Source organism: Rhynchophorus ferrugineus, unplaced genomic scaffold (assembly GCF_030347505.1).
Source record: "Rhynchophorus ferrugineus isolate W39M unplaced genomic scaffold, kcgeb_rfMv2 rfM4, whole genome shotgun sequence".
In the NCBI taxonomy this organism is placed as follows: Eukaryota; Metazoa; Arthropoda; class Insecta; order Coleoptera; family Curculionidae; genus Rhynchophorus; species Rhynchophorus ferrugineus.
This window is the reverse complement of record NW_027472583.1, coordinates 26,599,918-26,626,750: the sequence shown is the minus strand read 5'-3', so window position 1 is coordinate 26,626,750 and position 26,833 is coordinate 26,599,918. Positions and strand designations below refer to the sequence as shown.

General features: G+C 31.9%; 3 protein-coding genes across 3 annotated transcripts in view; 2 read left to right on the top strand and 1 right to left on the bottom strand.

Moving 5' to 3' along the window:
* Nucleotides 1–26,833, bottom strand: part of kug (FAT atypical cadherin kugelei) — an 837,087-nt gene that overhangs the window by 747,399 nt on the left and 62,855 nt on the right. The window lies entirely within an intron of this gene.
* LOC143196334 (uncharacterized) lies at nt 18,131–22,466 on the top strand. The gene is made up of 3 exons (XM_076404000.1): nt 18,131–18,646; nt 18,749–19,087; nt 22,324–22,466. The coding sequence occupies exons 1-3, from the start codon at nt 18,232–18,234 to the stop codon at nt 22,464–22,466; spliced, it is 897 nt and encodes a 298-aa protein (XP_076260115.1). The 5' UTR covers nt 18,131–18,231.
* Nucleotides 25,365–26,238, top strand: LOC143196333 (uncharacterized). The gene is made up of 3 exons (XM_076403999.1): nt 25,365–25,894; nt 25,984–26,146; nt 26,223–26,238. Exons 1-3 carry the CDS (start codon nt 25,480–25,482, stop codon nt 26,236–26,238), a joined length of 594 nt encoding a protein of 197 aa, XP_076260114.1. The 5' UTR covers nt 25,365–25,479.

Sequence of the window (26,833 nt, the reverse complement as noted above, 5' to 3'; positions counted from 1 at the left end):
CAATTGAGTTAGTTCTTGAAATGTCTCTAAAAACGTAGATTGTTGTTCTATGTGGAAATGGTATGTTACCTTAATATTAACAGCTAATAATAATATATCTTAACAGATCAATTGAAAAGTCCCCGGCCTGACACATAGATGGAGCTACTAAAATTAAATCCATATGCTTTTAGTTAGCCCTAACCCTGAAAAAATGCGTGTATCAATTTGACAGCTGTCGGATCATTAGTTTGTGAATTATAGCATTTTGAGTGAAGCAATTATTTGTTATTGTGAAAAAATGGATAAAAAGGCATTTCGCGTGTTAATAAAATATTACTTTTTAAAGGGAAAAATTACAGTTGAAGCAAAAACTTGGCTTGATGCCGAGTACTGTCCCAAGAAAATCAACCATCAAGGATTGGTATGCTAAGTTTAGACGTGGTGAAATGAGCACCCAAGACAGTGAACGCAGTGAACGCCCTAAAGAGGTTGTTACCGACGAAAACATTTAAAGAATCCACAAAATGATTTTGAATGACCCTAAATTGAAATTGAATGAAATAGCGGACACTCTAAAGATATCAACTGAATGTGTCATCATATCATTCACGACTATTCGGGTATGAGAAAGCTCTGTGCAAAGTGAGTGCCACGCGAGCTCACTTTTGGCCAAAAACAACGACGAGTTGATGATTCGGAGCAGTGTTTGAAGATGAGAAAGCGTAATAAACCCAAGTTTTTGCGTCGATATATGACAATTCACTCCGAAGTCCAATCGACAATCGTCTAAATGGTCTGCGCACGATGAACCCGCTCCAAAGCGTGGGAAAACGCAACAGTCGGCTGGCTAGCTTATAGCGTCTCTATTTTGGGATGCCCAGGGAATAATTTTTATTGACTACCTTGAAAAAGGAAGAACCATCAACAGCGACTATCACATAGCGTTATTGGACAGTTTGAAGGACAGAATCGTCGAAAAACGGTCGCATTTGAGGAAAAAGAAAGTACTGCTTCACTAAAACCATGCACCGTGTCACAAGTTAATGAAAACGAGGGCAAAAATCCATAAATTGGGCTTCGAATTGCTTCCCATCTACAGTATTCTCCAGATCTGGCACCCAGCGACTGTTACCTGTTCTCAGATCTCAAAAGAATGCTCGCTGGGAAGAAATTTTCGTCGCATGAATAGGTGATTGCCGAAACTAAGGCCTATTTTAAAGCAAAGCTTAAAATCGTACTACAAAAATGGTATAGAAAAGTTGGAACGTCGGTATAATCAGTATATTACCCTTAAAGGGAATTACGTTGACTAATAGAACTAATTTTGCCAAAAAAAATGTGTTTTACAATGGTAGGCTGGGGACTTTTCAATTTACCTGTTACTTTATATAAAATGGATAATGCTAGCTGCCCTTAACACATTTTTGAAGTAGCACAAAATTCTTCAAAGATTGTTTTAATAGCCTATATTAAAATATTAGTAAATCTTCGTTATATCAATATGTCCTTCAAACATCAAACAACACAGGCCAATGAGAAATAACTTTATAAATAAATTTAACACGTTTTAATTCCGTTGTTATTTCGTATGCTGATCTGGAAATAATAGTAAAAAGTCTTATTATCTACCATGTTTCACAATATCCCATATTTTAATATATTAATATCAAAAACACCTTTAAAATGTGTAACCTTACATATTGAAAATAATTATGCTTCATTTCTTGTTGTCCATTTTCTTTCAGAAAACAAAACTACGCACTACATAGCAGAAAAAAATAACTATAGAAGTCATGATTGGATGCTGCGTTGAGATTTAAAACTTGTCTTAATGCTTATTAGTCAACAAAAGAGATTTACAAAGTTTCCATGTTTTGATATGTGTGCGAGTTCCATTACCTGGAAACTTTGGTTTCAGAAAACAATTTTTAAAAGCTTTTCCTTTAAAAGTTTACTTGTTTATCTGAAGCTATAATTTTTTTCATTATTGTGATTTTTGTTTAGTCCGTTAGTAAGCAGGATATCACTTTATATATCAATTCTTGGACAACGTGAAAACCCGTAACTATAAACTTATCATAGCTAATATTGTATATTAAATCTCATCAGCTTCAAAGTCCACTTCTTACAGTTCCATCTTGATTTTCTTTCTGGAAACTTGAGTGATATGTTTTCTGAACGTTTTCAAATATAATGATAATAGAAGAAAGAATAGAGTTGATAGAGATTTTTAGGCGATAATAGATAACTGATAACGAATATAGTTAAAAATATATATGATTTAGGTAAATTGGCTTAAAAGTTTTTACAAACATTTTGTTGGCATCTGTCTTAGTTTTTCTTATTTAAAAATAATACTTCTTGTTTAATTATACAAAAAAAAATGTTGGTTCCCAAATCGAAATCGAATTTACGTGATATCTATAGCGAAGTCAAAATGCAATTTTCAGAGGTATTTTTCTGTCGGAATGTTTCTGCTGATTTTAATTAGGATGCACATGAGTGGTGTGTTTATTGAGTGAATTGCAATTCAAAACTACACGAAAAATTTAACAATCACATAAATCAAATCAGTTCCAATGAGAGTTAAAATTGTAGCTGATTAAAAATATTTTTCTTGAAATATTACTAGAAACTCAGTTAAAATTGTACATTAATTTTAAAATATTTAAAATATTTGAAAAAGGATAGCGTAATTTAAATTAAACTGCATTAGACATGTCGATGCTAATGGCGGAAAACATGAATTTTTAATGCAACATTTCAATAAATTTTAAAACATTTATTCCAGAGATCCATCAATGTATCGATTCCATCATTGTAATAGTTTCAGGAAAACCCTGTAAAATACATCACTACAGTATCTAACACTTCTTTATTTAATATAACTCCACCAAATAGCTAGATCTAGAGAATAAACTGAACGTTTGAAAAAATTTTTTTAATCGGGTCGTTTTTAAAAAACCCTTGTCCAAAAAGTATCTTTATTACCCGTTTTTAAACAAAACCCAATTGTCTTAACATCTCAGGACAGAGAAGCTATTACTTCGCCCATTTCTGGACACGAAGTCACTTTAAAGTCGAAAGACGGAGCTAATAACAAAAAAAATCCAATGCGAAATTCGTCTTCGATGTGCCAATATTTTTATTACGATAATAGGCCATTTTCTGCAATATGATTTGTGTTTTTATCAATAAAACATTACGAACGAATTTTACGAAATAATTTCATTATCTAATATTATTGATTGTACTAGACTTATCTCAGCTTAACTTCTTACTTCACTAACAATCTAATATCTTGTCCTGCTTTACCCTCAAGTATTTTATCACAAAGAATGCATAAATATAACTCCAAAAAACTTTTAAAAAAGTTATACTTATATATAAGTAACACGACAGTAAGGGAGAAATAAATTGAAATAAATAAATAAATATTGTCCTATAAATCCGTGTAAGGGTTTTTTATTTCAAACTTTATTGTGTAAAATGGTACGTTTCTGCACTCATACTCCGGCCGATTTTCGCGCAGTTTTCTACTCAAACGCAGCAATTGTAGTGAATAGCGATTGTCATTTACGGTTCCATTATATTTTAGTAGCTCATAATATTCAACATGAAGTTGATCCCACTAAATATAGAACATTAGCCTGGAGCCATGGATATTCGGCTTTGTCGTTGATTTTGATGGATAAACAGGTGGTCCCTATATTTTTTTTAGTTTATATTACCGTAACGGATCTACTTTTCATTGCCGGTAACAATACGATGCAAAAAAACTTTCCAATTGTACCGTTGACATACCAATGTTGTACATATGACCAATGTCTGTTAGCTTGAATTCATACGGAACAAAATATTCAAGCTTTTGGATCATTCCCATGTTCTTCAAGTGATTGGAAATGGTTTATTATGTTACTCTCAATAATTTAACATATTCTTCTTGCATTTTAAAGGATCATCATCTAGTAATGCCTTCAGGTCCTCGTTTTCAATTTCTTTTGAATGTCCAGAACGCCCTTCGTCAGCGGTGCCAAAATCGCCATTTTTAAAACTTCAAAACATATATTCACATTTTGAAACAGATGGAGCATAGTTACTATAAGCTTCACACAGCAATCCATGACCTGCAGCCGCTTTTTTTCTTAATTGACGTAAAAACAAAAAAAAATTCAACGCACCGAAAAAATATTTTGTTGAAATAACACATACTGAAAAATTAAGCCTGTTAATGATGCTTCAACGTGAAGTTGGTTACAAATGTACTCAATGCCACATAATACGTATTAATACCATCTATTGTGAATCATTTAAAATTAATTAATAGGCCAATAGAAATGAAAGTATAAAGATATAAAAAGTTGGATGTCATATTATACGTCCAGTACTACTACGGGCTAGACTCCGATCTGAATGGCCATCTATTAAGAGCGGTGTTACAAATGAGATATCTAAAAATAAATGTCGGGATGATTTTTAGCTGTTTTTACTCTGGATGCTTTGTATCGACACTTCAATAAATCGCCACTTCTTTCCGTAAAATAAAATAGTTTTTCAAATGAATTACCAGTTCTTGTGATTCAAATCCTTTCCAAAAAATATATAGGTAAGACATAAAGCATATTATAAACACGAAATAACGCTTTCTTGGTCCATTTCTGAGCACCAACTCACTTCGAAGCCTAAAACCCGGCCCTATATTTTAATTATATTCCGGAGTAAAAAAAAAACAGAACAATTTTTATCCTTTTAAAAGTTGAACTCGAATGTATTTTTAATTCACCATTACCCGTACATTTTAAAACGTTCAAATTTAATTTCGTAGCAAATTTGTAGCAACCTTGTAACAATATTCATGTTAAAGTTCTCTTATTACGCTTAAATTTTTACTACGTACCATTTCCTGTTTTACTTTGTTTTTTTTGTTGTTAATTAAAAAAAAAATTGAGTCAACCGAGATGCGGTCAACCAAGAGTGGTGATCGGTGGAAGATTGAAAGCTTTGTGCAAACAATCATAAGAATGACTGCAAATGATGAATCTGAGCTAAACATTGAACGAATAGTTTGAAAGCTTCGTATTTCTAAACAGTACTACTCTTTTCAGATATCGAGATAGACAAATCAATATGCTTAAATAGAACGCCTTAATAATTGAAAAGGCAAATTAAAAAAATCACCTTGAATTAATTGCGCCCTCAAAATTAATTTACAGTCAATTTAAATGAACAATAAAATTAGTTACGCACAAATACATATTCTCTGAATTAATATACAGCAGAACATTCCATAAAATTATTATTGTTGGTTAAATGGATAAAAGTCTTAATTACGACAAATTAGGCAGCAGTAGGTTAAGAATAAATGAATAGGCCAAGTATTTATAATTTTTAATGGCTTCTAGTTTATATCAGGCGATATAGCGAGGCAAAAACCATTAAATTTGCGACATGTGTCGTATATTTTTTTTAACTAATAAAACATTTAATTAAAATGTTAATTTCCAATTGGCTGTCTTCGACCTCAGAGTGACGTATGATAATGAGAATAGTCGAAGTTGTTTTGACTCTGTTTATTCTTATTTTTGTTTCGAAATTAATTTCTGTATAATGCCTACTTTTTATTATCACTATTAATTAGTTTTTAAATTAATTTGCAACGTTTTACACACGATGTAATATCTATATAACTTCCCAACAGCTGTTATTAGGCATCCCTTTCAATTAACTAACTTTGTTGATGTGATATATCGAATTTTGTGCCAAATAAAAATGATGATACGTCAACATATTATAGGGAAAGTTTAGTATTTAGTTTAGTATTATAGCGATCCAGCAGATCAAATAGAAAGGAATCACACCTTTTATTCAAAGATACTTGGCTCCCAGGTTTAGATCTCATTTCTTATGATAAGAAGTTCCAATAGCACTTAATAAGTTCTTATCCTACAAGGAGAAGAGTATTTACTGCCGATAAATGAAAGTTTATACATCTAGATTATGATTAAAAGTTGTATTTATAAGTAGCAAAATGAATAAAATAAAATAATTATGGAAAAAGAAATTAATAAATGATGTTATACTTCTAAATGCAGAAAAAATCAATAAGCAGCGATTGACTCATGTTAATCATATTATTTTAAAGAGAAGTATATAAAAGTTATCTCATCATGATAGCATTTGAAAGGCTTCAAGCTTAGAGATGTCAGACCGTAATAGTGTCCAAGTCTCCAATAAGCATCTGAAAGGGTCATATTTTAGTTTTGATTGTAATATGTCATGTATTCAACTTACAGTATTGTAGAGGGAGCTCCTGGAACATGGTCGATTAGGTTTGACTTAACTTTCTTATTCTGTATTACTAACCCTAGTACCAGAACTCCTACACTTGCTCAGTCTGGACCCCGTTGAGTTCTCAATACTTTTTTAGTGATATATTCTTTATTAATTCTCATACAAGCCATATGGCTCATATTACTGAACATAGCGATACGTGAACAAGAAGAACGTGATTTTATGAGCTCGAGTACTCGTTCAAATCTTACGTTCCATCAAGTAGTAGAATGCGAAAATATTATCAACACAACTACAAGTCGCCCAAAATATCTCCTGTTATCACTCGATTCATTTATTCGCTAGCTCTGAAGATGTCTCAAGATATAAAACAAGAATTAGAACATGCTGAAATAAAATATAATAAATTGTATAAAATGTAATAAATAAAATATATAGTATAATAAAAACTAATAAAAATTATTATCACAAAACTCAGCATTGGTCATAATCTTGAAGTACTATTATTATTATTAGACTAACTTACCCATTAGCCCTTACTGAGTCTCTGTAAATAATAAAATAATTTTTAAAAAAAATTGAACCGACTTCAAAAAATAAACAAAGAACTCACTAAAAATTATAAAATAATCAAACTTTAACACAAAAAAAACATAATTTTAAAACAAAATATGTATATAATAACTAAATAAAAATAACCAAAAGCCTTATTTAACCTATCTACTACACGTATTTTATATTCTAATATATACACACAATTTAGCTTAATACATACCTATATCTATTTATCTATCTACAATATTATTTAAACTACTACCAACTGAACACTTTGAAGTCGGTATGTTCATTTTTTTTTTGTTAAAAATATTTTATTTTTCTCTTTCTAGTATTAGATATTTACTCAATAAATTACGCAGTTTTTTTGTTTAATATTGCAATGGGTGAACCAAGTAAAGGTGCAGCCCACATGAGGAAAAATAGGAATAAAAAAATAATGATTGAAAATAAAAAGGGCCCCGGGATCCGCTACCTGGCCTAAATGATTTGCAGATATTTTTAGTAAACAACAAAAAGTTATCGTTCCCGCCGGGAATCGAACCCGCGACCTCCGTTTGGCAGATAAAAACTTTAACCATTACACCATTGAAGCAGTTGTTTACCATATTTTCTACGAGGTGTTTTATGCTATAACTAGTGCTTAAAAAGCAAACTGTATGGCTTTTGCACTGAACGATTTTCGATTGTCTGTCACATCAGCTCAGCAATAACATTATACTCAAATATCTGATATATATATATATATGCTTTTGAAACTTGAGCGCTTCCCTGGATTTCCCCGCCTTAAATATATATATATATATCGGTCCGGAGAAATCGGCGAACATACATTAAAAAAAAAAAAAAAAAAAATATATATATATATATATATACAGCCAAACATAAAACCTCCTTTTTTTCGAAGTATGTTAAAAATACTCAGTCAGCGTCCCGCGTCTTGTTGCGAATCTCTTATTTTACTCTATTTCTAATCCCATCTCATTTTTCAGTATCTAGGAGCATACAATACGATCCAATTGTTTTTAAATGCTTATGATAATGCTGATTTTAATATAAACTGTGTAATTGGTGCCATTACGTGAGATTACACTAAATTTAAACTTATATGTTTAAGTCAAGAATTTGCTACAGAAGTAAAAAACACGTTTTGGTGACTCTAGATTCCAATAGTGTACGATTGAGATACTGGATACTGTAAATTCGCCTTTGATAATCGTATGCGGTACTTCTATCCAAATTCCAATAGACCATGTCGGTTCACAGCAACTTTAGTTCACCTTTGGTAGCTTCATATACTGAATTTCAATGCTTATATCAGAAATTTACAGAATAGGGGTTCAATAAATCGCCACTTCTTTCCTTTAAAATAAAATATGTTTAAACAAAATTGAGTGTAGGAATCGACAACTTATCGGGACGATCGAACAGACAGTACTGCCGTTTTAATCGCATATTAATGTACACGAAACCATTATAGTTTCCCAATGTATTATCATTTCGTTTTATTCCAACAACCAGGACGATAACAGTTACGCGATATAACACATTGTTGATCTATTTAAGCATCATTTGTTTGTCGTCCTTTATAATGCTTCTAGTCATTTCATTTTCCGGGGAATGGATAGATCCCAAACTGATATGTAATAGTTACCGATCTACTCAAAATTTCACTTTAAATTCTAAAAACACAGAAGCTAGCTAGGAATTGCTTCCTTTTTCTTTCCTTTTTAGCCCGCCATCATCATTTTTCCCGAGATCTAACCGGGAAATCGGAGTTTTATCGGTGGAGATCTCCGACGGACGACCAGGAAAAAACGTGCGCGCATCAGAGCACCGTCCAACCGACAAATCAAAAGACGACACCCAGAAAACGATCCAGGACCGCGAATGAAAAATGATCGAGAAAGCTGGAAAATTTCAGTTTTTCAGTGTTTCAGAGTCGCGAGATTTTTCTCCGGTTAATTTCGACTGATATTTTATTGAAGTTTTCAATTTTCTCTTCATAATATAAATGTTTCACTTATATTTATATGCACCAATTCTATTTGTCTCTGTTTTAGTGTTACGGCACTAAATATTAATTATTCTGGCTTCTTATTTTACTAAATATTGTTATTTGACAACTTACGCAACAATTATTAATATATTCAAACACCTGCAAATTGGCGAGTTTTATTAATTACATATAAGAATATTAATTTTACATAATTATCTTTGTTGTTACCATCAAAAAAGCAATATTTTCACACTATCTACCGGATTTAAGTTTAAGAGAAATGCTAATTTACTCTATAGTAAACAATGTGTAAAATTTACAAATGCATACCTATCTTATTAATTGCCTCACACTTCATTAAATTGTTAAATATATTTTAATTTTGTCAGCTGGTATGCCGGTTATTTTAATATATATGATGCGTCATTCTTATATTTTGCACAAATTAAAATAAAAGATATTAAGTGTATGTTTTAGGTTAAATTTATTCTAAAGTGATTAAGAGTGTGAACTTTTGAAGGATTTTAATATTTTGAATTTTCTATAACATAGCCTAGTATCATCACCTAATAGCTTTTGCTAGAAATCTAGAAGACTAAATTTGTTATCTAAATATTCGTTTTGGTTCAAGACCTTTTAACTCATATCAATTGACATATTTATATAATTTAAGTTCTATATCAAAATATTGGTAATTAAATAGCTTTAAGTCATTATTTTGTTTATTCTGCTAGCTTCCACCAATCTGCTCAATGCACAATCAAGTATCTTACGTGATTTACATTATATAACGACACTTAAAATATCGCTGCAGTAAGTGATTTCTTGTATAAACTTATAAACCAGTACTTAATTACTATTTCATGTTATGCTAAAACTAAAATGTGGCTATTAATGTGGTTGAATGGTAGACGTTTTAGCTTCCGCACTTCACTGACATCGCACACATTTAATTGTTTGGCGAGTATATTCGGGTACACTGATATTATTTCAGAGATCTTCTTTTTTGATCATACTCGTTATGGGTCCAAGGAAATATCGCGCTGAATAAGTTAGAAGAAACGTAATATGAGGCATCATATGACACGCCACATTTTATATTAGAACCCTCGAAAGATTGCTATGTTGAATTTGCTAGTAGTACCCCACATATATCATACGTGGTCATAAGTACATCTGTCTACAATACATCTGGCTCAGTGTGTTGTTTACAAGCTGTTCACGATTTATTAATGTACTAGCGACCCGCCCCAGCTTCGCACGGGTGCAATGCTGATACTAAATTAAATACACTACAGAAAAAATATGAACGATGTATATACAAACATAGCGGCCCGCTCCGACTTTGCACGGGCATAAAATATATATGCCTATGTCACTCAATGAAAACATGATTAAAATCGATCCAGTATTTTTGGTTCATTCATTACTGCCCCTGGCCTGCACGCATTAAATTTGGAGTAAAACAATTCCTCTTCCCCTATACTTACTATGAAGATTTCCTGCTACCTTTGGAATATCTAAATTCATACAATTTTTATTACATTACACATTTTTAAACGCAAATTTTAAATTTGTAATATCTCCGAAAATATTTGTTTAATTTACATGCTGTAAGGAACCATATTGATCTATATTAATTGCACACTGTATTTAAGGTACTTAATTCGATAAGGATTAATGCCGTATTGCTTAAAATAGCTTCGTAAATAAGCCATTTTCTCACGTAAAAAGTAAACAATAAAAATGGTTAATGTGTGTTATCCCTAAAAGATAAACATATACCATCGCGGACTTTGTTGTAGACCTTTTTATGGTGTACAATACTGTAGTACATTAATTTGATCTAACTCGTAGGGTTAGGCAGCGTTTTTGCTAATTGCTAAATAAGCCTAAAAAAATAGGTTAATTTACGACATCACGTTAGAAACCTCTAAAATTAGCAATGTTGCCTTAGTATATTATGCATGTATTATACATATAAAGCTTCCTCTTGAATCACTCTATCTATTGAAAAAAACCGCATCAAAATCCGTTGCGTAGTTTTGAAGATTTAAGCGCACATAGGGATATAGGGACAGAAAAGGCGACTTTGTTTTATACTATGTAGTGATAGCCCGTCCGATGAAACACCGACCACGTCAGAGGTGACGTCAAATACATTGTCAATTACAATTTGCTGAAATGTAAAATTCGTTATAAACTCGAAACAGATTAAAAGGAGATAGAATGATGCCTCGGAACATGTAACCATATCAGACTACAATTCGGTTTTTAGGTTGTCGGAAATACCTGCAATACACTTTAAAATATTAGTAATAACAATTAGAGGTTATATACGGGCAAACTTTTCTCCGTGCCATTCTTGTTTTTATTTATCTCTTTGGCAACATTGGGGCGTGCTGACGTCATAAAATTTCGTGACGTAAATCGGCTCTTTTAATGGGCTGTAGCTGCGCGTCTTACAAGTTAATTATTAATGAGTGAGTTATTCTGATTGAGTGAATAAATAAAGGAAAGAAATATGTTTCACTATTACAAGCAAAATCTCATTACAAGCATTCTTTAAAATTATAAACAATAGTTGTTGATTATCGTTAAATGTTTCCTAAAACATTATATAATATAATATTATTGCTGCAAGCATGTAAAATCAATAGAAACATATGTTATGATAATTAATGTTTTATAAGCGAAGCATAATTAACTTAATTAACTATTTTTTTGAAAAAAACGGTGGCACGTTGAGGCATGAAATTTCGCACTGTTAAAACTTATATGGATAAAAACATTTTATACCTAATATTTTTATGTAATATACACTAAAAATAAATATAATCGAATAAAACGAAAAATCACCAAATTAAGCAGCCAGGAATAGCTGTCAGATCGGTGACAAAATATATAAACAAACATTTTAAACACGACCAGTTCCAACTATTATACAGTAGATTATTTTTTTCTGTTGTTTACGTACAACCACGGACGCGTATTTTTTTAAATCAAAATCTGGCAGCGCTGTATCGCAAAATGCCAGCGGGCAATTTTGAATCAGACAACAGATCCCATTATTTCACATTTAAAACGATATTAAAATGAAAAGTGAGTGTGTTGAAAGATTATAAAACGAATATATTAAATTTCAAGCAGTGTTATTTAAGATTTTGTGTTACTTTCGATTATTTCCGTATTGTTGGAACTATTAGAGTTATGACAAAGTTGAAAAAGAGGCAAAAAACGAGTTAAGAATAGTTTGATCACGTAAAGTTATATTTTACATTATTTGTATAAAGAAACCCGATATATGCAAAGATCCTACCTTAGATTAACCAAATTCTAGAATTATAAGAATCGTCTATCCCCTTTGTTTACAAGATATTTAGATTTTCAGAATCAGCTTTTTATTTAATATGATATCTTGTGAATAGAGAACTAGTGAATAGAGTTATTGTTTAAAGAATGATAGTAATTGATATGGTTCTAGTAGCAGTCACGTAGTAGGTTATTACATTGTACTAGATAGAGGCAATTCTAGTGGGTATTAAAATTTTTCTATAAATGTTAACGGAATTAACTTCTGACTAATTTTAGGTCTCATTTGAAAATAAAACTCTTAACAAAGCCTTGCAGGTAATATCGTAAATATATTAATATGTGCATCAAGAGTTAAAACTAATGTAGCAAAGTGTATTAACATTTATAAAATAACTTCATATAATATTAAACATAGAATTTCATAGAAATTCGTCATTTGTTTGTGAGTTGTTAGTTCTCACATGGGACAAAAGTTCTTTGGGTTCAAAAGCCAAAGAAGCCAAATTGGGTTCTTTTAATGAACCTTTCATATTTATTGTATTTGTAATACTTATTTTAGGTAAGAAATATAGATAAAATATAAAGTCTGTGTGAATACACAAATGAAGTAATGAAAATATGTAGCAACTAAAATGACATTAGTAAGAGATTTTGAAAAAGCGACGGTTCATTTAATCATTGTAAATAAACTCATTTAATATACATTTCTAAATAATACACTACCCACCTAATTGTGTCCGTTCTTGCTTTAATATACATGCTAAAGTCATATATCAATTTCAAAATTGTTTTATTCATATATTCTGTTTTAATATAAAAAAATATTACTTTTATTATTCCATATTTATGTTTATAAAATAAAAGCAAAAAAAGATTACGTATACATAAATTTGATGCTCAGAAGTTGTTAGAGTTCTGAAAATTATCTTATTTACGATACTTTGTTATAATTTTCAATGGTTTAGTAATTTAAACTTATCAATACCTGATTGATTATTAAAACGTAATGGAAGTTATATTTAATTAAATGTCATTAAGTATTGTCTAATTCTAGTAAGAAATTATCTAAGGCTGTAGAACAAGTACAAGTACAAGTACAAGTACAAGTAGCAGTCGACAAGATCTACAAAGGGACTAGAGGCTGGAAAATACAGCCTAATAGCTCCAAATCTGTCCGTGTTAATTTTGCGTTCCAACGAATTGACAAAACCTTAATTATATCACTTGACAGATGCACGATTCCTCAAGTAGAATCAGCTAAATACTTCGGAATATATCACGATGGAAGGTTAAGCTAGACACATCATCTGGAACAAAAAGCAGAGTAAATTAGACTCGATGTTACAGTCAAGCAACTGTACTGGTTAGTCGGAAGATACTCTCAACTTGATCTAAACTCAAAGAGATTGGTTTATCAGCCAATGACAAAACCTATTTGGACCTGTAAGGTGAAAATATGGGGTTGCATTAAAAAATCAAACCAACTAGTAATCTAACACACCCAAAAACAAATTTCTAAGATTAATTACCAATGATTATCGTTACATAACCAACGAATAGTTGCACGATGAGCTCGGAGTCAAATGGATACACAAGTGATCCAAGATTTCACCTTAAAACATGAAACAAGGTTTGCTAAATCAGAGCAACGTGGAAGTAATACAGCTACTGTACAACACACAAGAAATCAGAAGATTGAAGCGAACCAAACCACACCAACTAGTTTAGTGTATAAATGTATTTTTAACTTTAGCTTAAGTAGATTAGTTTTATTCTAATTTGGGAAATATCTACTAATGTATTAATTCCGTACACGCCTTGCTTGCATATTAAAGCGAGTACAACAGAACAGTTGTAATAAATTAATTGGGGAATTAAGTTTGTACTAAGCATATCGAATGTAAGATGTAATTAATTAAAAAAATTAATGTTGTGAGTGTTAGTTCTTGAAATAGTTTGCATATATTTTAATATACCTACATATATTATTTTAATTAATGTTGTGTATCAAATACATTTCTAACATTATATTGAAAATACTGAGAAAATAAGTTTTAGCAACAAAATTTTTAAATCATTTCCTTTAATCTGTCATGAAAAATCTAGTTTTCGGTGATCACTTGTTTTCGTAAATTACCTTTATTTTCAATAGACCTCGTATATCAGAATGAGAATATCAGACAATTTAAATAATTATAATTAGCATGTACACAATTAGAACCACAATGCGGGTAGCTAAAGTGGCACCAGATGGTATACGCAACTTTCTTGTTAGCGATTAAAAAAACAAATGCAAAGTGCACTTATGAGTCGAAGCCGTCTAGAACAGGTTCAGGAAGAAAAGTAAAATTTAAGCATTCAACTTATTGTGCTATCGAAACAGAAACGAAACACATTCAGGCGAACGGCGATAAACGTTCTTGAATAATTTTTAAGACTATAAAAAGCGTAAAGTTATAAAAAGTTGGTGATGCCGACCGACGTGGCTGACAATGATCTGTTGCTGTTCGTCGTGGCAATAAAGCCATCACGAACGCGTCATAACAGAATCGCATAAAAAGCCAGCGATCTTAAAAACAAAGACAATGGGATAATGACACGTTCGCGCCGAGAGAGAGCGAATGGCGGCGGAGAAGAACAAAGGCATCGCTGACAGCCAGACGGTCAACGACGAGTGGTTGTGTGCACGAAAGAATTCCGTTGCAGTTTCGCCGGTTTTCACCAGCGCCGAGTACTCTTTTTCCCCTTCTTCTTCACCGCGGCTTAATAAATGACCAAAAGAACACCAGCTGCGTTATTTATTTTTATCCTTAAGCTTTATTTTAATGCTACACTTTCGTGGTTAAGTTGTTCTCCTCGAAAAAGTCCCCCTTCCTAATAAAAAAGAAAACGATCCACAAATTGTATACCACTACTAAGAAAAACGCTTTAATTAATCTGTCATAAAACTATTTTAAAAGACCTTAGTAAAAGGTTGGTGAAAAAATTATTTCAGTTTTTCATGGTTGATAGTTTTAATAATGTCCCATGTATCTTCTAATTTATCTATCATTCCAGATATAATGGTAACATCACTCATTTACTCAGTTAAAAGATCTAGACCAACATATTTTCATAACATCACCCAAAAATAGTTTTAAATCATTTAAAGCTTTATAAATTAAGATATTATACCACTACCTAAAGAAGCTCGTTCTATTTTGATTTTACGTTAACAAGTATTAGCCTATTAACAGTGACAAATGTAATGCATCTAGTTTCCATTTGTGACTGGTACTGAAACATAACCACATTTCCAAACGAATGTTTGAATCTGGCCAAATATTTAGTTTGACTCCTTATTTGCAACTGAAGCGGGCATTTCCCATCACATCAACGCAAGACCATCACTATCAACTTATTGACTGGGCAGATTTGCTGCATCCACCGTATACCCCAAACCCTGTCCCGTCAAACTGCCATTTGTTTCGTATATCTCAGCAAGACTCTCTTAATAGTACTTCGAAGAACGTAGTTATGATTTTACCAGCGGAGTCTCAAATGGTCATAGATGAAAATAGTAAATTTAAAGTTTATAAGAATAAATTCACCTTGAAAATCATGAAAAAAAAATCAAAAGCTCTTATATGAACTATTCATGCCGATCTCGCCAACAGCACCAAAATTTACAATAATTTGAAACAGATATTTTAATTTTATCGCTTCCTTACAACATAAATAAGCGATAAATAGCAGTCGATGAATACATTCTTTTTAGTAATTTAAATATAAAATGTCACAATGAATAAACTGTTTGTGTTATTTGTATTAATATATTCACGCATTACATCTGTCTATCTATTAATTTGTTGGTTTAAGTATTATGTATATGTAATATGTTTAATCATTTTTCTACCAATATGCTAAAGCTTATTATTGGCGTTGGGAACTATCGATCGAAAAGAGTCGAAACAGTCGATAGTAGCAAAACAGCCGAAACAGGCGATAGTCAAAAAACTAGCGACTGAAAATAGTAATTACTATTTTAATTACTAGAGTAACTAGAGTTATTACTATTTTCAGTCAAATGCATGTCTCGGATGTTTTGTCAATTAATGATGTCAGACGAAGATGTAGATTGCTTGGAACAGTTAATTTGATATATGCTTATATTTTCCAACGGTAGTATAAGCGAGACATATTCCTTCATGTACTAACTTTAAAAAAGAAAAGGAAAAAAAAAATTACCGAATACTATTAACATGCAATTAATAATTTCATATTAAACGAAGTAGAATTATTTTTATATTTGAATGTTCTGTAGATCCGGAAAAAAGAATGGAATTTTTCTATGGAAGGGAATAATACCCCAGAAATGTTTTATCGTATTTTAATATGTTAATTGCTATTTTTAAATAATATACTATAATAAATATAGACAATATAATAGAACTAAACAGAACCTAAATACTAATGATATACAGTAACCATAAATATTAAATAAAAATTAAACATATACCTAATCATAGAAAAAAAAACTGATTCATTATTTAATTAAAAATAATCACACAAAAACTACTAGAGCTTTTTAAATAAAATAAATGCTTTATTTATTATAAAACGGAAATATTTCTTATTTTCTAAATCGAGAGAATAATCGAAATATTACCTATTATCTTATATATAAAAATGAATCGCAAAATATGTTCCTAAGCGCATAACTCAACAACGCCTGGACCAATTTGGCCAAATCTTTTTTTAAAATGTTCGTTGAAGTTCAGGGATGGTTTTTACGGCGAGAAAAATTAGAATTATTGCTGGAAAAACCCTAAAAATAGCCCTTTTTGTTTGAATTTGTTTCGTGTATCAGTTGACAATTCATCTGTCATCTGTCAAAAGTCATCTGTAACAGACAACTTTTTTTTTTTTAAATTTGATATGACTTGAACTCAAATCCTTTTAATCCGTACGAATTGTTTTATTTATTTAAAATTTTTTATTTGTTTAAAATTTAATTCAAATTTTAAATAAAATAAAACAATTCGTACGGCTTAAAAGGATTTGAGTTCAAGTCATATCAAATTTAAAAAAAAAAGTTGTCTGTTACAGATGACTTTTGACAGATGACAGATGAATTGTCAAGTGATACACGAAACAAATTCGTATATCGTGTTTTGTGCAGAGTGTTTAGTTAGTTAGTGTTTGTTTAGTTCGTGATTAGTGAAAAAATAATTTATATTTGATATGCCTCCTATAAGACGAAGCAATTTAGGTAGAAGAACCAGAAATGCTATAAACCAAGCTAATTACCGATCTAATCGTACTGCACAAGAACGTGACGACGGAAATGAACGTGAAAGAATTCGGATATCACAAACGCGTGAAGCGCGAGCGCGACATTCAACTAATAATCGCGCAAGTTTGAATCGAGCTGCTTTCAGTTACGATGTGTCAATTGACTACAGTAACTACCAATGTGTTGTTATTGGTTCTATGAACTTGGTTTGCTCACACTGCAAGGCATTAAAATACAAAAACGAAGCCAATGGATTGTGTTGCGCAAATGGTAAAGTGAAATTGATACCATTGGATCCACCACCAGAACCATTGTACTCATTGGTTTCAGGAATAGGAACAGATTCTATACACTTTTTGACACATATTCAACAATATAACAATTGCTTTCAAATGACTTCATTTGGGGCAACAAATGCAGTTCGGGAAAATTTTATGCCAACTTTCAAGGTATGTATTATAGCAGTTACTCATAATTATTTTAGCGAACAAAATTTTCTGTCACCAAAGTTAAGATGTGTTACTAATCTTCAATTTCTTAATCATTACGAAATATATCACTTAGTCATCATATTATATGGTGATTCAGTTTCAGTGACACTTTTATTATATTTTATATTTGATAGATATTAGTTAAAACTAAATATATACTTTTTAAGATCAAATATTATTTAAGTTTGATCATTGACAATCCATTAATTTATACAACACCATAATATTTTTTTTATTTACAGATACAAGGGCAAATATATCACAGAGCAGGTTCACTGTTACCAGTGTCAGATAGCGACAACAAATTCCTGCAAATTTATTTTATGGGCAATTCACCACAAGAAATTGATCTGCGTTGTGCACATAACAATTTAGTAAAAAGGTCTATTGTAGAACAATTACAAACTTTATTTCATCAACACAATCAATTGATTATATTGTTTAAAACTGCCCTGGATCTGATGCCATCCGATAATCACAAAATTGTAATCAGAGCTGATAAAACACCTGCAGGTCAACATACAAGACGTTTTAATGCACCAACTATTGATGATGTTGCTATCGTTGTAGTTGGAGAAAACTTGGAATTCCGTGATATTGTTTTACATCGTCGGAATTTTCAATTACAACCTATAAAGGAAACACACCGCTCATATGATGCACTGCAATATCCCATTATATTTTGGCAAGGTGAAGATGGCTACGATTTATCAATAAAAATGATAAATCCCATTACAGGTAACTAAAATATTAGTTTAGCTATGGCGATAATATCTCAGTCACTATATTATGTATTTTAATTTTATATTTGAATGTTATTAAAACAAAATCTGTTTACAGGTTCTGAAACCAACAAAAAAGTCAGTTCAATGAACTATTATTCATACCGCCTAATGATTCGGGAAAATGCAGATAATCACATATTGAAATGTCGGCGATTATATCACAAATATGTTGATGACATGTATGTTAAAATTGAAACGGAGAGATTAACATTCATCAGGTTGAATCAAACCAAACTCCGATCTGAAGAGTATATTCACCTTCGAGATGCGATTAATACTGATGGAAATGCACAGAATGTCGGTCGGATGACTATTCTTCCAGCAACATACATCGGAAGCCCTCGGCATATGCACGAATATGCTCAAGATGCCATGTCGTATGTTCGTCATTATGGTACAGCAGATATGTTCATCACATTTACATGCAATCCGCAATGGATAGAAATTAAGCAGGAGTTATTACCTGGGAAATCATCCATTGATCGTCATGATATTAGAGCCAGAGTCTTTAGACAAAAGTTGAAATCTTTAATGAATTTCATCGTAAAACATAATGTGTTTGGTGAGACACGCTGCTGGATGTATTCTGTGGAGTGGCAGAAACGAGGATTGCCACATGCACACATTTTGATTTGGTTGGTTGAAAAGATAAGGCCAAATGAAGTTGATGCAGTGATATCAGCTGAAATCCCTAATGTACAAGTAGATCCTGGATTGCATGAGGTAGTTATCAAAAACATGATACATGGTCCCTGTGGAACTCTTAATCAAAATTCACCGTGTATGATGGATGGTAAATGTTCAAAACGATATCCACGGACATTAATATCGGAAACAATTACTGGTAATGACGGTTATCCATTGTATCGTCGCAGATCGACAGCAGACAATGGAAAATCAACAATTGTCAAATTAAATTAACAAGATATTGAAATAGATAATCGTTGGATTGTTCCATATTCACCCATTTTATCAAAGACATTCAAAGCACACATCAACGTTGAATCTTGCCATTCAGTGAAATCGATTAAATACATTTGCAAATATGTAACCAAAGGGAGTGATATGGCTGTGATTGGAATTGGTGCAGAGAATTCTAATGATGAAGTTACCCAATACCAAATGGGCCGCTATGTCAGTAGTAATGAAGCAGTTTGGCGAATATTTTCTTTTCCTATTCATGAGAGACACCCTTCTGTTGTTCACTTAGCTGTGCATTTAGAAAATGGACAAAGAGTGTATTTTACAGCACAGAACGCAGTACAAAGAGCTGCTCAGCCACCATCTACTACATTAACCAGTTTTTTTGAGACATGCCAAAACGATGATTTCGCACAAACATTGCTATATTCTGAAATGCCAAAATATTATACCTGGAATCAATCCTCAAGGAGATTTATACGACGGAAACAAGGAAAACCAGTTCCAGGATATACAGATGTATATTCCACCGATGCGATTGGCCGGATTTATTCAGTACATCCAAGCAATGATGAATGTTTTTATTTACGACTGCTATTAGTCAATGTACGTGGCCCAACATCATTCTAATAGTTAGGAAATGTTGATGATGAATTGTGTGGATCCTACAGAGAAGCCTGTCAACGTTTGCAATTGCTTGAAAATAACGCTCATTGGGATCAAACTCTCAAAGATGCTGTAATATCATCACACGCTCATCAAGTACGAACATTGTTTTCTATAATCATATCTACATGCTTCCCATCAAACCCAATTGATTTGTGGATCAAGTACAAAGATTATATGTGTGATGATATTTTGTATCAAATACGGAATAGAATGGGAAATCCAAATATACAAATCAGTGAAGAAATTTACAATGAAGCATTGATTTCAATTGAGGACATGTGCTTGATAATGTCAAACAAACTATTAATTCAATTAGGCCTGACCGCGCCCAATCGTCCAATGCATGACGCTTTTAACCAAGAGTTGCATCGAGAAAGACTGTATGATCTCAACGCTTTGAAAGAATAAATTCAAACAAATCTTCCACTGTTAAATGAACAACAGAAGTATGTATTTGAAACTCTTATGAAAGTAACAAATGATGAAACTGGAGGGATTTATTTCTTAGATGCACCTGGTGGTACAGGAAAAACTTTTTTTATTTCATTAATATTAGCAACAATTCGCTCACAAAATAAAATTGCACTTGCACTCGCTTCGTCGGGAATCGCAGCAACTTTGCTTGAAGGTGGTCGAACAGCCCATTCAGCACTAAAATTGCCATTAAATATGCAAAGCAATGAAACTCCAACCTGCAACGTTTCGAAGAACTCTGCAATGGCAAAGGTTTTGCAGCAATGTAAATTGATTGTTTGGGATGAATGCACGATGGCACATAAAAAATCTTTGGAGGCTTTAGACAGAACCTTAAAAGATCTACGTAGCAATAATAACCGATTTGGTGGTGCAATGATTTTATTAGCAGGAGATTTTCGTCAAACATTGCCAGTGATTCCACGATCAACGCCAGCTGATGAACTCAATGCATGTCTAAAGTCCTCCAATTTGTGGAAACATGTCAAAGTACGTCATTTAAGCAAGAATATGCGTGTCGAGTTGCAAAATGACCAATCTGGAAACATATTCTCTAAACAACTCATTGACATTGGTAATGGCAAATTTCCTATAGACATGTTGACGGCTTGCTTTTGCTATGACTATAAACATGTCCCAGGGGCAATCATTAAGTGTTTGTGGTATTAATCTAGAAAACCCATGTTTCTCACATGGTCAATTGTATGTTGCCTGTTCCCGTGTTGGAAAACCATCAGATTTGTTTATCTATGCGCCAGGTAATCAAACAAAAAACATCGTATACCACAAAGCAATATAATGATAATAATAATAATAATTATGATTCACATGATTAACAATAAAGCGATTACTTACTTTTCAATCCTTATATATGTTTTATTTAATTATTTTTTATTCACAACGCCCTATCACCAGGGTGATGGTTCTGTTCAGGAGAATTTTTTAAAATACGTAGGCACAAAAACTGCCACATTACAAATCTTTTTGACAGGACGAAGTCTGTCGGGTCAGCTAGTTGCAAATAAAAACAGTCAAAATTATTTTACTATTTATAATTCACAATTTTAATCTTTTTATCCTTCTATCTTGAAAAATCTTGAAAAATGGTTCGTAAATGCTGCTATATCAATATGTAATATATTGTTATTAACAAACTACCAAAAAATTTATAAAATTATATATATTACATATAAATCTATGTAAGCATAAATTGGGTACATCTTTGTCAAGGTCGCGGCTAGGACGACAGAGCTAAAACGTTAAAAATCAGTCGAATGAAACTAGAAACCATGAAAATTAAACCAAAAAAGTAACTAAAAGTAGACGACTGAAACAGTCGATAGTAAATAATAACAAAATCAGTCGGACCTAAAATAGCGACTGAAAACAGTCGACTGAAACAGTCACTAGTAAAAAATAGTAAAATCAGTAGAACCAAAAATAGCGACTGAAACAGTCGATAGTAAAAAGTAATCAATTACCAAACAGTCGATAGTAAATTTCAATCGATAGTTCCCAAAACTACTTATTATAAGTTATTTTTATTTAACTAATCCCAACATTTAGAAAATGCCAATCATTCATTCAGCAAAACTTCCACCAATGTGCAGTCCGAATTAGACGATGAACCAAATGCTGATACTCAACTGATGATCTTTTTAATTGTGATATTTAATAGTGGATCCATGTTTCAACAGATTCTTTCTTAATAATATTTTTCCTCCACAAGAAATAGTGTTCATTCAACACACGATTATTTTTTTATCGATTGTTTTGAAGTTATGATAAGAACATTTTAGAAGATGATTTTGACACGCATGTTGTGAGGATTACTAATAACGGTAATATCAAGTAATTATCAAGTATTAATTCATTTCATCCTAGGATAAATAGGATGAAGCATAATTCCCAAAATAATTTAGAAGCTACTTATGTAAAATTCTTGAAATTTTGTCACAAGAAAACATTATGTCGAGGTATGTGAAAAATATATTAATATAAGGATAAATAAAAATAAGGAATGATACGTATTATTAATGCAATTTTCAATGAATGATTAAGTAATGATTATTGAAAAGATGTAATCTTCTTTTGAGGTTACAATAAGCTGTAAAACGTCCAACAATATCATCGAGTCCTTCTGAAGGTCTTTCAAATCTTCTTTAATGTCTTCCAGAATGTTCACTAGTATTAAGTCGTCCAGAATGTTCACTAGTATTAAGTCGTCAGAACCGACATCTAAAAATCTACTTTAAGGATGCCGAAAAAATATCGATAATTTCTCCGATATATCGATATTATTTTAAAATTAATAAAATATAAAATAATAAGATTTGTAATAATATTAATACTATATAAAATATTCTATCGATAATTTAAAAAATACATATCGATATTTTTCTTCACATCCGTCATTCAAAACAAATATTAGAGACAATTTTAGCAATTATAATTTTAAATATAACCAAATGATAATGTAGTACTTGTTGTATGTAATACTTTTAATAAAAAATATAAAAAATTATTCTATAAACTAAATAATCATACGAGTATATAATTATAGAGACAACAGAATAAACTTTCTGAACTACATAAATATTTCCTACTCAAACTCTGATAATCCGAATAGATGTTTGCAAGTTCGTGAAGACATAATTTAGACGTTCTTGCTCGTACATTTTACGATATTCGGATTAAAAACGTCCCATGTATCTCCCGGGGTTTACTTTTGGCTTTCACTGTTTATCGTCTCTATTCGTGGGATGTATTTCTTGCCCGGGGACTAGACGCTTGCGGAGGCAATCACTTCAAAATCCGATAAGACGCTTTATCCGAACGATACACAACTTTTTCACCAGTTAATCCAAGCTGTTCTTCTCCGACCTCTTTGGCGCATATGCCAGTCTCGCGTACTTTTTAGCCAAAGGTGTCTTTCGGTGCAGATTCGAATCTGTTATACCGAATTCTTTTTATAGTGCATTTTCGATTTCTTTCAGCTCACATACTAGAGTAGAACGAAATAGAAAAGTAATCTTACACCGTCGAGCGTAATTTAGAGCTTAGATTTTTATATTATTCGAAAAACTACTCTAATAATTTACATTGTTATCATAAATAGTTCGATAATAATCTTATATATAAAAATGAATCGCAAAATGTGTTGGTAAGCGCATAACTCAACAACACCTGGACCAATTTGGCCAAATCTTTTTTTAAAATGTTCGTTGAAGTTCAAGGATGGTTTTTACGACGAGAAAAATTAGAATTATTGCTGGAAAGACCCTAAAAATAGCCCTTTTCTTTTTCCCATACAAATGATTTGTAACTAAAACGTAGTCAATTTGAGCTTTATTGCTATGGTATAAAGTTCATATTAAATTACAAGTACTCACTGTTGTCTAAGCAATGTAGGTGGGTTCCTAACGTCAAAGATCATATCTATCAAAACAATGTGCGTGTGTGCGTTGGAGCACAGAATACATAGTTGGAGGAGTTTAATGTCGCGTTCCGAAACTCGCGTTTCTTTTGTATTAGTTTCGGCACGCGAGATAAAATGCATCAGTTTCCACGTCATTACATCAGTCAAACAAAAATCGCGTTACCAGCAGTGTTTTATTATTTTTAATATCCAAATTTTAAATAAATAAAACAATTAGTACGGCTTAAAAGGATTTGAGTTCAAGTCATATCAAATTTAAAAAAAAAATGTTGTCTGTTACAGATGACTTTTGACAGATGACAGATGAATTGTCAACTGATACACGAAACAAATTCGTATATCGTGTTTTGTGCAGAATGTTTAGTTAGTTAGTGTTTGTTTAGTTCGTGATTAGTGAAAAAATAATTTATATTTGATATGCCTCCTATAAGACGAAGCAATTTAGGTAGAAGAACCAGAAATGCTATAAACCAAGCTAATTACCGATCTAATCGTACTGCACAAGAACGTGACGACGGAAATGAACGTGAAATAATTCGGATATCACAAACGCGTGAAGCGCGAGCGCGACATTCAACTAATAATCGCGCAAGTTTGAATCGAGCTGCTTTCAGTTACGATGTGTCAATTGACTACAGTAACTACCAATGTGTTGTTATTGGTTCTATGAACTTGGTTTGCTCACACTGCAAGGCATTAAAATACAAAAACGAAGCCAATGGATTGTGTTGCGCAAATGGTAAAGTGAAATTGATACCATTGGATCCACCACCAGAACCATTGTACTCATTGGTTTCAGGAATAGGAACAGATTCTATACACTTTTTGACACATATTCAACAATATAACAATTGCTTTCAAATGACTTCATTTGGGGCAACAAATGCAGTTCGGGAAAATTTTATGCCAACTTTCAAGGTATGTATTATAGCAGTTACTCATAATTATTTTAGCGAACAAAATTTTCTGTCACCAAAGTTAAGATGTGTTACTAATCTTCAATTTCTTAATCATTACGAAATATATCACTTAGTCATCATATTATATGGTGATTCAGTTTCAGTGACACTTTTATTATATTTTATATTTGATAGATATTAGTTAAAACTAAATATATACTTTTTAAGATCAAATATTATTTAAGTTTGATCATTGACAATCCATTAATTTATACAACACCATAATATTTTTTTTATTTACAGATACAAGGGCAAATATATCACAGAGCAGGTTCACTGTTACCAGTGTCAGATAGCGACAACAAATTCCTGTAAATTTATTTTATGGGCAATTCACCACAAGAAATTGATCTGCGTTGTGCACATAACAATTTAGTAAAGAGGTCTATTTTAGAACAATTACAAACTTTATTTCATCAACACAATCAATTGATTATATTGTTTAAAACTGCCCTGGATCTGATGCCATCCGATAATCACAAAATTGTAATCAGAGCTGATAAAACACCTGCAGGTCAACATACAAGACGTTTTAATGCACCAACTATTGATGAAGTTGCTATCGTTGTAGTTGGAGAAAACTTGGAATCCCGTGATATTGTTTTACATCGTCGGAATGATCAATTACAACGTATAAAGGAAACACACCGCTCATATGATGCACTGCAATATCCCATTATATTTTGGCAAGGTGAAGATGGCTACGATTTATCAATAAAAATGATAAATCCCATTACAGGTAACTAAAATATTAGTTTAGCTATGGCGATAATATCTCAGTCACTATATTATGTATTTGAATGTTATTAAAACAAAATCTGTTTACAGGTTCTGAAACCAACAAAAAAGTCAGTTCAATGAACTATTATTCATACCGCCTAATGATTCGGGAAAATGAAGATAATCACATATTGAAATGTCGGCGATTATATCACAAATATGTTGTTGACATGTATGTTAAAATTGAAACGGAGAGATTAACATTCATCAGGTTGAATCAAACCAAACTCCGATCTGAAGAGTATATTCACCTTCGAGATGCGATTAATACTGATGGAAATGCACAGAATATCGGTCAGATGACTATTCTTCCAGCAACATACATCGGAAGCCCTCGGCATATGAACGAATATGCTCAAGATGTCATGTCGTATGTTCGTCATTATGGTACAGCAGATTTGTTCATCACATTTAAATGCAATCCGCAATGGATAGAAATTAAGCAGAAGTTATTCCCTGGTCAATCACCCATTGATCGTCATGATATTACAGCCAGAGTCTTTAGACAAAAGTTGAAATCTTTAATGAATTTCATCGTAAAACATAATGTGTTTGGTGAGACACGCTGCTGGATGTATTCTGTGGAGTGGCAGAAACGAGGATTGCCACATGCACACATTTTGATTTGGTTGGTTGAAAAGATAAGGCCAAATGAAGTTGATGCAGTGATATCAGCTGAAATCCCTAATGTACAAGTAGATCCTGGATTGCATGAGGTAGTTATCAAAAACATGATACATGGTCCCTGTGGAACTCTTAATCAAAATTCACCGTGTATGATGGATGGTAAATGTTCAAAACGATATCCACGGACATTAATATCGGAAACAATTACTGGTAATGACGGTTATCCATTGTATCGTCGCAGATCGACAGCAGACAATGGAAAATCAACAAT

Coding starts and splice junctions, on each gene's coding strand:
- LOC143196334 (XM_076404000.1), top strand. CDS start 18,232: ATGGGCAATTCACCACAAGAAATTGATCTGCGTTGTGCACATAACAAT. Junction 18,647..18,748: donor AATGATAAATCCCATTACAG/GTAACTAAAATA, acceptor ATCTGTTTACAG/GTTCTGAAACCAACAAAAAA. Junction 19,088..22,323: donor GTCGTATGTTCGTCATTATG/GTACAGCAGATA, acceptor CCCAACATTTAG/AAAATGCCAATCATTCATTC.
- LOC143196333 (XM_076403999.1), top strand. CDS start 25,480: ATGGGCAATTCACCACAAGAAATTGATCTGCGTTGTGCACATAACAAT. Junction 25,895..25,983: donor AATGATAAATCCCATTACAG/GTAACTAAAATA, acceptor ATCTGTTTACAG/GTTCTGAAACCAACAAAAAA.